At 38.8% G+C, this 14475-nt stretch overlaps 1 protein-coding gene across 1 annotated transcript in view; it reads right to left on the bottom strand.

The window, feature by feature from the left end:
- HIP1 (huntingtin interacting protein 1) overlaps nt 1-14475 on the bottom strand; it is a 2554439-nt gene that overhangs the window by 620322 nt on the left and 1919642 nt on the right. The window contains exon 15 of the mRNA XM_044054110.1: nt 10571-10659. Coding sequence (XP_043910045.1) covers nt 10571-10659 — 89 coding nt within the window. The remainder of the gene's footprint in view (nt 1-10570; nt 10660-14475) is intronic.

The following is a 14475-nucleotide window of genomic DNA, read 5'->3' as shown; positions in this document are numbered from 1 at the left end:
ATCCATTTTTAAGCAGTTCTCTTACATTGTCAAAGATACTTTGGATCTGCTGGGCAAACTACATGGGGTTATGGTCAATGTACTTGACATCCTGTTAACCTGTGATGTAAAGAACCTTTTTACGGCTATTCCACATGAAACTGGTTGGTATGGTTCACTGAACTGGTGCAGTAATATTCAGATCTGACACCTACTGAAGTCATTCTGGTATTTGATTTCATGGACATTGTGCTGAACAATTTTATTTCATTCAAGGGTGATTATTACAAGCAACTTCGAGGCATGGCTATGGGGGCAGCATGTGCCCCCATCTACGCAAACACAGTTATATTAAGATGGGAACTCAACAAAGTATTTAACTATGAATTGTATAAATATTGTTCCTGTTTTTTTACAATACCTGGATGACACTTTTTTCATCTGGGAGGTAACTAGGATTTAACTCCTACATTTGTGAAACAACTGCAATTATCTGCTGGATTTTTGGAATTTACACATCATGCTGACATCAATTTCACCCATTGTTTGGATATTTCAATCAATAAAACTCAGATAGGGCTACTTGAAACTTTAATTTATTGTAAACTAACATTCTGCAACTCTTTTTTGCATTTTCAGAGCCATCATCCCTCTCATCAGAAGAAAGGGATCCTTCTTCTTCTTTTGGCTTTTCCCGGTTAGGGTTCACCACAGTGGATCACCTGTCCGCTCATGATTGGCAGTGGAGTTTTACTCTGTCGAGTTGCCAGCCCGGCGCCCAACCTGCCACAGAAGGCACACGCATGCACACACACACACCTAGGGCCAATTTAGTGTGTCTAATCCACCTACAGCACGTCTTTGAGATGTGGGAGGAAACCGGAGCACCTGGAGGAAACACACACGACCACAGGGAAGACATGCAGACTCCGCACAGAAGGCACCCCAGCTGAGGATCAAACTGGAGAACCTCTTGTTGTGAGGTGGCAACACTAACTGCTGCACCATGGCCGCCCTAAGAAAGGGATCCTAAAAAGCCAATTTATTTGCATCTTCAGGCTTACATCAAATGATGCACAACTTACGGTAGAATGTGACAAGTTGCAATCTATGTTTATTGAACGTGGTTACCCTGTAACTTTAATTGAAGAAATCATATCTGCAGTTATGGCAGGAAGAAAAAACTATCGTCCGATCATCAAAGTTGGCAACCAAATATGTAAGGGTAAATTTGATTTGGAGAACATTTCAACACCATCTGCCAATTACAACAACATGGTGTTACACTACTCAGCAGACATTTAAACAGATCCTCCTAACAATTGGCATATACTGCAATGTGATGATTCTTTGACACCAAATTTTGAGACTGGACCTAGTTTTACATTTAAGAACTTATTTAACATTAAACGGATCTTGGAGAGGAATCCAGACAGGAAACCATATGGTTTCCTGATTACATTCAAATGTGGCTGTTGTCCACAATGTTCATATATTGATTCAGATGTCAGTAGAGCCATATTATGGTTAATTTCAAAATGGGCTCAATTGGGTAAATACTACTGTTATACCAGCATAGTAGTATACCTGGCCCGATGTGCATCTTGCCTAGCCTACTTGTAGGTAAAGATTAACAACTCCCTTAACAAAAGGGTGCATCAGCATTTATAGAGCATAAACAAGCACGACAAAAAAGTGCTTTAGCAAAACATTCCGAATCATGTATATACTTTAACACATTTTTATTTTGTATATTAGAACAGGTCCAGTTAGATCAAATTGGTGACTGGAAAAACCATTTGCAACTGCTCCAATGAGAGATGATTTGGCAATTACGCTTGGATGCTATGAAATATTCAAGCTTGAATGAAGGGATCTCTAATAGTAGTGAACAGAAATATCGAGCTTTTAAAGTTTAAAACCATTTGTATGGACTTAATTTTAACACTTATTACATGTGTTCAGTTTTTTGCTACTGTCACTCATTCACTATTTTGACTGGTCTTCAGAAAAATATTTACGGTCCTTAACTGACTTAGTTCGAAGTGACTAATATATGAAAAAGTTCAGATTTGTTTATTTTTCATAGTTCCTAATTGGTCAATGAGTGATTTGTATTACACCTGACTGGTTCATCTTTCAGAGGTATGTGTGACTCATTGTTCTTATTGGACGAGAGGTTCTGCTCTATTATTTAATGTCATTGAAGAAGTTTTTTTGACTTATTTTCCTCATTGGTTGACTTTTGTACTTAAGGATTCGTTAAGAAGTGCTTTTTTATTGCACACGATTGGTTTATTTTTTGGTGGTATGAGTGATAAATGTTTTTAATTGGACAAAAGACTATGCCAGTATTCAACAGTTCTGAGGAAGACTCTTTGATGAAAGCGCTTAACCATACATGTTAACCACTTTGTTAACTGTTTTTATTTAAATGTGAATTAAATATCCTGGTTTTGAGTGTGGATTACTGGTTGTGGATTTTATTATTTAGCAAATGTTTGTTATGCATCTAGATTTGTGGTTCATTCTGTGGTAATTATCTACTAGAAACACAAATTACTTTATAGAAAAAAAACAATTATTTCGCAGACAATAAAGAAGTGGAATAGTTTCCCTAGCAAGGAACTTAACTGCCCAACCTTGGAGGATTGTTAGCCAACTGTCACTGCCTCAATGCCTGCAGAATGAGTGTACTTTGACAGCAAGAAAGTTCTGAAGCTTTTGACACTTAACTGCCTTTTACATGGAGGTCTGCTAAAGCACCTGGCAGTTGGAGGGGATGAAATGTATCCTTAAGCTTTGAAAAGCTTGATGGCTGGTCATACCCTTGGCAGGATATAACCTTAACAACTTAGGCTACTGTGATATAATGTTGAACATCTATAAGAATCAATCAGAGGATATTAGAAAATATTAGGAAGAGAGACTGGAAAAGCAATTTACAAAGGAACAATGGGAGGGCATCTGTATGGTTCCCAAGTATGCATTGTCCAGAAGGTTTAGAATTTTTGCTTCAAATTGTTTACATAGGTATTTTTATATTTCAAGCAGACATTTTTCTTGACAAGGCAGCAAATGCAGGAGGCATAACGGGGAAGAGAGAGAAAGAGATAATTGGGAACATGTTTTTCTGCTAATGTAAATATAACCTGGCAGATTTTAAAAATTCTGTACAGAGTACTTTGTCAGAAATCCTGGGGCTGCAAACTGCTGTAACTAAGGAAAAGATTATTTTGTGCTGGCACACAGGATCTGGACTGCCGAGGTACAGTAAGGTACAACTAAGTTTAGTGCTATTGGTTGCCAAAAAAAAAAAAAAAAAAACTACTACATCTAAACCTACTGTAACTGAAGTACTGAACAATGTAAATGTGATGAGAAAATGGAGCTGGGGTCTTCAGAGAAGGGGAAAGAGCAAATTAAACAGACATAAATGGAATTTGTGGGGGCAATACATGCAGAATAATGTTTAGTAGGAAGAGGGGTTTAAGGGAAGTTTGGAATTGAGCAATTTATTTGTTAGAGTGAATAATTTAAAAACACATACGCATACTGCATATAATGATGAATAAATTTAACTATAGTTTGTTTCCTTTTATGTTAATGTTTGTATACATATTTCATTTTTAAAACATGATTTAATAAATATATTAAAATGAAACAACCGCAGAAATGATTACAACATATAAGACAAAGGTAAGTCTGTGTTTGTGCAGGGAATGGTGATTTGCCACACATAAAACACTTTTTTTAATTCAAACATCATTTTGTACACTTGATCCTGTATCAAACAGTATTAAAAAACACTCCCAAGTAATTGGCACATATCCAGATATCAAAGGGGGTAGTAACAGCTGGAAGACTTGCACTTATGATACTAGAGTTAAGGAAAAGTGGTACTATTGCTAGCTGCGTGCTGCAAGACCCAAGCAAAATTAAATCTCACTTTAAAACTAAAAATGAGCATTTTAAGAATATTACATGCACAAGAAGTGTGCAGTAGCAGATGCATGAGGAGAATACTTTACCTTGCTCAAAAAACAAGTTAGATCTCTCACTGGAACACTGAAGACAACAAACCTGTGGACCAAAATCAGATGTCCAGTGCAAAAGAAGCATATGTTCAAGCCTTCCACCAGAAGCCAGGTCTAGCAACACCCCAAACAGTTAAACAGTGGCAGGGGTTGCCATATTAGCTACGGCTGCAAAAACATACACTCAAAAGAGCAGGGTCTGTTGATAAGTCCTTCTGATGTGACTCTTGTAGGTTATATAAGAGAGGGACACAAACACTATTATATCATGTGAAGGAAGAAACTGGTAAAAAAGCACAGGCTGCCAAGAAGAGCAATCTTCAAAGAGAAGCCAGGCCTAGAACTTTGAGACCTGACTCCTGACACTAACTGATGACCCTCAGACCATTTCTTCAAGCAGTAGTTTTTCCTATGGACATCTCCTGTTTTAATGTTTGCAAGGCAGTGAGCTGCTAGAAGTCCTCAAGCATCAACTGGTAGAAACACAGAAAATGGTATTAGAAACAGCAGTAAGGGCTTCATCTGAAGGTCTAAGACGCATTTAATTACCACATGGAAATTCACAGGTTACGATTTTTTTCTTTTCTTTCTACATCAGATGTTTGCAAGGAAGAGATACAGAATGTGTGATGCTGGTGTATATAGTAATAAGCAGTCCCTAAAACACAGGCACAATGATACCAAGGTGGATCAGACAGACACTGTTCTCATGAATGTTGGTGCTGATAATTCTAAATATGATATATGAAGAAGACTGAAAATGAGTTCACTGTAACAGCCTTTTAGACAATGTAGCATTATCATTTCTAAAATGGTAAATTATTTCAAGCATAAACAGCATTGCTGCAATCCTTCGTCAAGTAAGGAATGGAAAATGTGAACTATTAGCATAAGAAGAAGATGCCAAAAGAAAAAGCACTACTCTCCAAGAAAATAAAAAACATGTTCAGAAAAATAATCAGTTACAGCATCAGTTTCATATGCCTGTGTACATGTAGTACAACTGCCAGAGCTGTGGCTTTATCATTTACCTGTGAAGGTTAGCCTGGGTCAGGAAAACAGACATTCATCTTAAAATGCATATTAAATCTCTGGATGGCAGTATACACTTGATTTACTGTTTTAGCTGTGTTAACCCAACTAACAAAATAACCTGTTTTACCCACTCAGAAGTTATAGAGAGTAATAGCAATAAAAGGAAACAGAGTAATGATCTGTATGCTTAAACACAAAGAGTGAGAAGAAGACTATGCAGAGTAAAAACCAACATGATCCTACACATAAATACATAATAGGGAGATAAAGTATTAGTGGGAAACAACTAAAACTGTTACAATGAATTAGATGACTAAATGTGTAACAATAATTAAGCCTACAAGCAGTAGGCAGAATGTGAATACAAAAAAATTAAATAATGACCATATCTAACACAATTTAGCTATGAGAAGCTAAGATAACATATGCAACACACAGAGATGTAGCCATAAATTTATAATTCATATACCAAGCTCCTGTATTCCTACCCGCTGCAGGGCAACTGCCTCTTTTCTCAAGTAAACAATCTAACTACATAATTTGGGATGCAAAGGGCAGAGCTATCTTGAAGCACAGAATAAGCAGTGTATTTTGAAACAATGGAAAAAAGAGAGGCTCGCAACAGAATTTAACATGAGTAGGAAAGAAACTGGTTTACTGCGGTGGTGGTGCTGCGGTAGCGTTGTCGCCTCATAGCAAGACGTTGTCCCGTTTGATTCTCAGCTAGAGCGTCTTCTGTGTGGAGGCATACGTGAATGGGGCGTGCCTTCGTTGAAGGTTGTGCATCAGGGCTGGTAACCCGGTATGTAAAAATCCACTACCAATCATTAGCGGACCGGAGTTCCGCTGTGGTGACCCCTAACCGGGAAAAGCTGAAAGACACAAACAAAGGAAAGGAATTGGTTATTTTTGCAAAGCTGGTGAGATGGGACTAGCTCTGTGCCCTCCACAAAGAAGCTATCACAGCTAGGAAAAATCAGAATTATTGGTTGGAAGTGTTTCACAAATGTTTTATATGCCCATTATGATAAACCTGACATTTCTGGCAGTTTTCCTACTTTATTTGAAGTGTAATAAGGGGGGATTGCCTGGGAAATGGGTGCACACTTTTTAGGAAGGCCCTAAAATGTTGGCCTTTAAAGATGGTCTGCATAAACTTATCAGCAAACTATTACTAGGTAGGCTGTGTTGTCCCTATGGCTATTCTTATTGGAGGACTGGTATATGAAGGGTTGGGCAAAAAAAGAGTTGCCCTTACCTGCCCTTCTTAGTTTGTTGGTAAAGAAGGCTAGCATTAGACAGTGGAGGCCTGCTGAAACTCTCACTATGGATGATGTAAAGATGATAATTAAAAAAAAAAAAAAAATCACCAGAATGAAACTTTTTTTTCAAGCACCATTTGCTCCCATATGTCATCCTATGGCCTTCTATCCAGTATCCCATGTCCATCGCTGGGTCAATCAGCTTCTCCTATGCCCCTTTGGACTTGCTTTGGTGCAGACAGGGCTGGCACGGACCCTAAGGGTGTCATAGGAGACTAGTAGCCCCCATTTAGCCAGGGAGTATTTACTTATAATTGAATACCCCCCATTATTCCTCCCTCTCAACGCAGCATCCAAGTGGTGGGTGTGCAATAGGAACATAAGGAATATTGCTCCACCTCAGGATCAGATCAGACATGTTCACCACCCTTTGCTTTCTTTGGACCAAGCCCCCTCACTGTGACATCAACAGCCTCCACCAAAGATTATCATAGGGAATAACAGCCATGGAGCTATCCTCCCCCAAGGAAGGGCACAACCATCCCTCCCTGCTACTCCATAAGTCACCAAGCAAGTAAATGAACCCAGTTCTGCTGTGCTGTAATCAGGGCTTTATCCCCTCTACTTTACCAGACCAACCACCAAAATGAAATGTTGAGTAAGAATGGCTCCAGTGTAAGTTGAACACATAGTTATTTGATGCAGGCTTAGCTGATGTTGACACTACACAGTATTTAATACTTCCTTCACTTTTTTATTTTTTTTATTAGGGCTAGAATGAAATTTCTGGCAGAGTGGTTAGAAAGTACAGTTGTGTAAGTGGAACTTACCATAACAATAGATGTTCATATGATCACTGCTGGATAGCCTTAGCTATATGGGTTACATTCTGCCAAGGATATAATGGTTAGACAACTTCTAAAGATTCAGGTCACCTTTCCCATGCCAAACTGCCAAGCAGCTCAAGCTGAGCTGACTAAAAGACATTTTATATATATATATATATATATATATATATATATATATTCACACACACACACACACACACACACACACACACACAAAGCTGTAGTCAGAGAATGGTCTACAATGTCTCCCCTCTGCATCCCACAGGGACTGTATGTCACAAGGGGTATGATGTCACAAGTCTGCCTTTATTTATTGTGATGTGTTTTTCTTATCTAGCAATTGGATGTTAGAATAATTTTTTTCTGTGTCGGTTTTTAAATTGCATTTTTGCAGTGCTGCTGCTGATTTTTCTATGATCAGTTTTTCTATGAGTATTTTCACAAAGGTCACTGCACTAAAATATGCAACACACACACATAAGGTCTTTAAAAGAACAGATAGTACTAAAACAAGCATACAACATCCTGCATACGGTTGCTTTCTTTTTCTTTGTCTCACCTGTTGTCCTTTCAGCATCATTTGTGCTTGAAGGTAAAACTTCTGGTTCCCTTGGCTGGACAGAAAGTCATCCCATTCAATAACTAATTTGGATATCATGGCTTTCATGATATATGCCTGACTATACCTACAATTACACAAGACAGTACTGGCAAGCAAGCAAAAAATACATATTCACTGTACATTATGCAATTAGAGAACAACTGATCATACTGCTCATACTATTAACATGCAATTAAGCATGCATAAACAAATTAAATGTCATGACAAGAAAACAGTGATGCTACGTAAACAAACTAGATCTAAGAGAGAAATTCAAATTAAATTATGAAGACGAAACAAAGTCATGCTACATGTGTGCTTGCAAACACAACATTAAGCTGCACTGGTATCAGAAGGGTAGAGTACAATTATATGTGGAGATAAGGAACAGAATTAATGATATCAGACTTTGATGTAGGATTGTGAGGTTGTGACATGAAATAAAGGATGTAATAAAATATGACAAACACAGTGAGAAAAAAATTAAGACACGGCAGTGGAGGAATTTTAGGAGAAACAGCAATGTCACTAACACAGTACAAAGGAGGACAGCACCTTGGTAGGAAACGACAACAACATTGCTGCAAGAAACAATAAGTGTCATCAAAACTGCTGCAAGAAAGAATAAGTCCCAACATACAAGTCAAGGTTCAATATCACAGAAAATGACTCAGCCCCAATGTAGGAGTTAGTGAGCTGGACTGAAAAGGTTGAACCTTAAAACCAGGGACACAGACAAGGTAAGTGACGGAGAAATAATAAATGAAAGAAAAGGAGTGAGAATGAGATAAGCATAAAAAGGGATAACATTAATTTTCCACCTGGCATGCAATAATCACAGCAGCCTCCTTGACTATGGCCAATGAGTCTTTAACAGCCTGACTGGAGCTGATAAAAGTAGACTTTCTGAGTCTTAAGTTTCACAAGACGGCCTTCGCTGCGAGATTCTGGGGCTTACTCCATTCAATTTGGTTATTATCAGTGGCTGTCCAGTTGCTTCAGAGTGAAAGTAGTGGAACTAACACCACAAGACTCATCCTAAGTAGTGCTTGATACAATGCACCCTTCTTTATTCCCCTGTCATTAGTCAGTAAGGGTTACATGCTCGATTGCTCACTAGTAGAGGCATGAAAGTGGCATGAGTGGAAACAGTGGCCATCACATAGAAAACCTGAATGATAAGGTCTTGTTCAATGCACGCCTTCTGAATCTTTCCTTCCCCCATCTATCTGATCCTGGCTTGGTATCACCCAAAGCATTCTCATGCCAATCCCTGTGGTGGCCACCCTCCAGGAAACTGCCCTAAATGAGGTGATGTAGGTCTCTAGCTTTTATTGCTTTCTCCTTTAAGTGGCTAGGTTGAAGTGCTGACATATGCATCAGTTCTTCACTTCATGCACTTCTCGTAGACAGCAAAAAAGTGTTGGCACAGGCCCTGGTCTATGATATTACAGATCAACAGTTCAATGGCCCTGGTTTACTACATATTAAATGAAGAAACTTTCCAACAGTGAATTCTGAGATCAAAATGTAAACTGTGCAAGCGCAAACATCAGGAAAAAAAACTGGGAAGACAGGGTGTGGTACATGAAGTCAAAGTGTGCAGCCCAGACAGCCACAGCAGAAATATGTGGCAGCTGAAGATTTTTAGAACTGAGCTGAGCTGGGGACCCCAGTAGAAGGAATCCTAACTGGGTACTTTCAAAGTTAGATCACAGATAATGACAAGAAAGGTGTCTGAAAATAACTTTGACGAAATGGCCAAGGATATCCACCACATTAGCAATACAAAGATACATACAATAGAGTCAGAAATGCGCATCTGTGTCTCTAACTCACTGATCAAACATTTCCAATGCAAAATATATTATGTAGAACCTAGCACAGCAAGTCCATCAGACCATGACAATGCAGCAAGTTACCTTTCAGAACAATAAAGACATACCTCTCACATTTTCACAGAATACCCAGATTATTGCCTTATTTTTGGTCTGTTTCTCATAAAACTGTGGTTTTCTAGCAAATCACTGGCAAATCATTTAGGATTCAATTCAGAATATAATGACAAACATTTGAGTTTTAGGCTTCATACCCTTCAGAAAATTCATGCTAATTCAAAACATATTATTCCATCAACTAAGTAAGAGCAATATTTAAAAACTGTCCCTATTTCTGGGCCTTTGCTCTCCCACTATTTATGGCATTGCCCAGATTTCTTGCTCTAGGAGGTCAAGAGGTATGAATAAGGGAAACATTTCCAACACCACTTGAAAAATATCCTGCTGTACCTCGTCTTCCATAACAACAGGCTCTGGCTGTTTTGAAGGCCTTGACATCTGTGATGAATGAGGTTCCCCTTAGCTATGGCTTGAGTTATAGTTTTCATATTCATGGTGAATTTTTTACACAGTTAAGAGAAAATAGCATATTTTATCACATTTGACATAATTATACTAGGATCAAAATGATCCAAAAGTAATTTTTCTTTTTCTTTACTTTCTCAAACTATTTTGTTTTCTTTACTAATTTTTCTTTTTCTTTACTTTCTCAAACTATTTTGTTTTCTTTACTGTAATTTATTTTCAGAGTAATTCTGCAGCACTAAAGTAATGAAGTATGACCCAGAAATTAGAAAAATGCAGTTTTATAAATATATATATATATATATATATATATATATATATATATATATATAATGTATTCACATTACTTTGTTAGTATTAGCAAAGCTTTTTCAGGATATTTAGCATGATCTGAAAAGTATAAAAATCATACCTCATTATATCTATAAGAAGAGAAAGCACTAACCTTACGTAATAAGTCAGCATGACTTTGGACCAACTCAGTGTATTTTTCCTTTAACTTTGTGTACCGCTGCTCATTTGCTTGCGCTTTTCCTAAAGAATAAGAAAACATGCAAATCATCATTAAAATACAACTGCTTTTTAGGACACGTAATGCTTCACTATGTGCTCCATTCTTTCAAACCCCCACAAGATAGACAAATTTGAAACAAAGATTCATCATATTACTTGATAAAGTTGGGGACAGGAAGGGAGCTTAAGTGTAACAATTGCACCAGCAGCAGCTTAACAGTTTCAAATATCACTCTGCTTGTTTATGTTTAATTGTTTTTGCTGTAAAAAGATTTATTAAGAATTATAATAAAGCCAAGCATTCTGTTAGATAGTTTTCTTGATGGCGTACAACTTATACTTTATGCAGTTACTACTGTTGCTTTAAGTCTACATACAAGATTTTATCCTTTGTTGTATTAAAGTAAAAGTTTAATACACAAACATCTGTAAAATTCTTGAAAGGAATAGAAGACACACTGTAATAAAAACTAAGGGCTTTCCTATTGTAATGTCACTCGTAATGCCAAGTGTTGACACATCACTTTCTCTTTTAAACTTGTTTTTGCAGGAGGAAGCCCCCTCCACCTCATCCCCCAAAGTAGGGGGGCAATACCTGCACCATCAAACTTGTATAGCAACTCTGAGGTCCCCATACCTTGGAGAAAAGAGAATATTTTGAGAAATGACCATCTTGGACTTGGTAGATGCAAGTACACTTTTTCGGAAATTCAATCTCCATATTTCAGAACTTGCTCATATGGGTCCTAACATATCAAAAGGTTACCGAAACTAAGTGCTTTAGCCGTGGATGGTGGCAGCTATTCATGGGCTCAATAGATAAGTTTGATGTTATTTATCAGCATGGGTATATGCAATAACACCCTGCAACCATGCTATATTAATGACTTTCTGCAGTTCTTCTGTAACTACAAAAGTGTTGATTTAGATAATGGAATGCTGTAACTGTCAAGTGTGGGAAACAACTAAAGGTATCCTTTAGGAACATCAGCCAAGGTGTGTACAGCTCTGCCAAGAAGTTCAACTGTTCCTATTTATTTAAATTATGCAGTTACCATAACTTGGCACCTGTGTTATCCATTTTCATTCTTCCTCACAAATGGAATCAGATTGGATCTTCAGATTTGAGTCGGCCACATGCAAAAGACTTCAGATCCAACTCTTGAGCTCCTCCCTCTACACATAATGCTCTGGTATATCCCCAAATCCTAGATTGAGTTTGCTAGCTTATCTTCCAATTTATAACAGAGATAAATATAGACATAAAAGGTTAGAGTTCAAACCTGGAACTGAAAGGTTCCAATACAGTCAAACATATACTTCTAGGAAAGACAAGGCTGGAGGATGGATGGGAGGGAAGGTGAGGAAAAATAAAAATGGACAACACAGACACCAAGTTATGGTAAGTACATAACTTCTAAATCTGATATTGTACCTTTTCATTCTTCCTCACAAATGAAACAGAATCCCAGCTACGTAGCCTTCGAGAGACCCTCACAGAAAAACATGCTGGAGTACTGTCAAACCAACAGATGCTTTGCTTCAGGAGACAATGTTCAATTTGTAATGTGTAACAAAAGTGCGAGTCTGTGACCAAGTGGCTGCAGCACAAATATCATAAATGGAAGTCCTTGAAGAAAAAGCAGATGAAGTAGCCACAGACAGAGTGGATGAACTCTAAAGGGATATGGCAAATCTAATCCTTACTGAGAATAAACCAATGCAATGCAATCAGTAATCCATTTGGCTAGTGTAGGGTTAGACAATGCCTGTCCCATGCGGTTATGGGAAAAGGATGCAAAGAGCTGATCGGACTTCCTGAACTGTTTGGTCCTATGAAGGTAAAAATGTAATTGTCTGTGCTTATCAAGGAGGTGAAGCATGTATTCTCCCTTATTTGTAAATTTTGGAAAGACTACTGGTAATTATATGGACTAGTTAATGTTACTCTCCATTGCTACTTTAGGAAGAAAGGAAGGATTGGTCCATGGAGACACCCTGTCCTTATGAAAAATAATGTAAGGAGGCTTAGCTGATAGGCCCTGAAGCACAGAAATTCTTTTTTGCTGAAGTGATAGCCACTAAAAAGATAATTTTCCAAAAAAGAAACTTCATATCACATTTGTCTGCCAGTTCAAAGAGTTTCGAAGTTAAACTCTGAAGGTCCACAGTAAGGTCCTATGGAGGAGAGGAGTCCTTTACTGGGGGTTTGAGGAGAAAGACTCCCTTCATGAAGGCTTTATACAATCTGGACGAAGCCAGAGGAAAAGATTTGTTTCCAGAATGGTAATTAGTAATCGCTGCCAGCTGAAGCTTAATAGTTGAAAAAAGTACAGTTGTGTACCTACCATAAATGTAGATGTTCGAGTGTATTTACTGTTGCAGTCATTACACTTGGGTTATCCTGCTGGCAGGCTACCCGCAGTCAGCCTGAATTCCAAAGTCCTGGTCGGGCGTTGGTTGCTGTCGCCTCTTCCCTGACGTCAATGCGCCAGGGGTATAAAAGATGCATCCGACACCATTTTCTCCTGTCTTTCTTGCTGTGCGGTGCCCGAAGCAAAAGCAGTTCGCAAGTGCCGGTCGGCCGACTCCTGAGATTTTCAAAATCGAATTTCAGATCCGAAGTCTTCAATAAAGCTAAGTACCCTGTTGGGGAAACTTTTTTCTTGCTCCAGTCCGATGTCAGAAAAAGTTAACAATTGCATTTCTTGTGGGAAGCAAATACCTCATAAGGATTTTCATTCTTACTGTATTCCTTGCCTAGGCCCTGACCACGATGTTGCTAGCTGTCGGTTTTGTGCTAGATTTAACCAACGCACTATTAAGCATCGGTACGATTTTGCCTTTCATTACTTTGGCCGAAGGTTTAATTATATAATGCCATCGGAACAGCTGATGACCGGAGTTTATAAAAAGCGCAAGGAAAAGGAAAAGGACAGGCATCCAAGGTTCAAAACCAACGACGAGACCTCTGCTAGGCCAGTCGCCGGTTAGCCGGTTCTCAGTGAGGCGCTTTCGCAGCCCCTGACGCCCGCTACCTCAGAGCCACAGGCCGCTTCCGACTTCCACATGGAGACAACTAGGCCTCGGATACTCAAGGTATTGGACACTCGGAAACTATTCCCTCAGATGGGTCTGGAGCCACTGAGCAGGCATCGGCTTCTGAGGGTGTTTTCAGACCTACACAGTTATATGTCAAGCCAACCTCAGCTTCTAAGGCAAAGACTAAAACAGCTTTAAAGACAAAGAAACAAGTACAGCATTCTCCAGGACAGACTTCCATGCCTAAAAAACAGATGCTTAAAATGGCCGAAGACCTAATTATGTTGATCAGGGGTTCCCATCCCCCACCTGATAAGAGGCCTAGGCAAGACACAGAATATGATTCTTCTGATCAGGTTTCCATTTCCTCTGACTCCTCCTTATGAGGATTCTGATGCTGAGGAATCCATCCCTTCAGCCTCTCCTCCTGAGGATTATTCTTTTGGGGAAACCCTGCATACCATGAGGGAGCATTTTCACTGGGAGAGCCAAGATTACTCAGAATCTAAGAAAAGGCTCAGAGACTTTCTTTTACTGCCTCAGCACAGACCTCTTGCTATTCCACCTGTTCTAGACATTGTAGATGATGTATTTTCAGAGTCTGGCCTGTCTCCTGACTCCTTACCCCCTGACAGATATTACAGGGTTCCAGATTCTCATAAATATCTATATAAAAACCCTGCTGCTGACCCAGAAACTATATGTCAGGGTCCCAAAGGGGTCAAGGCTTCCACTGCAAAAAACCCTGTCCCCTCTGATAGGGATTCTAGGGCACTGGACAGATGGGGGAATAGT

This window comes from Protopterus annectens, chromosome 13.part0 (assembly GCF_019279795.1).
Source record: "Protopterus annectens isolate FY-2018-M chromosome 13.part0, PAN1.0, whole genome shotgun sequence".
In the NCBI taxonomy this organism is placed as follows: domain Eukaryota; kingdom Metazoa; phylum Chordata; order Ceratodontiformes; family Protopteridae; genus Protopterus; species Protopterus annectens.
The sequence above is the reverse complement of the archived record's forward strand: the minus strand, read 5'-3'. Positions and strand labels throughout refer to the sequence as shown.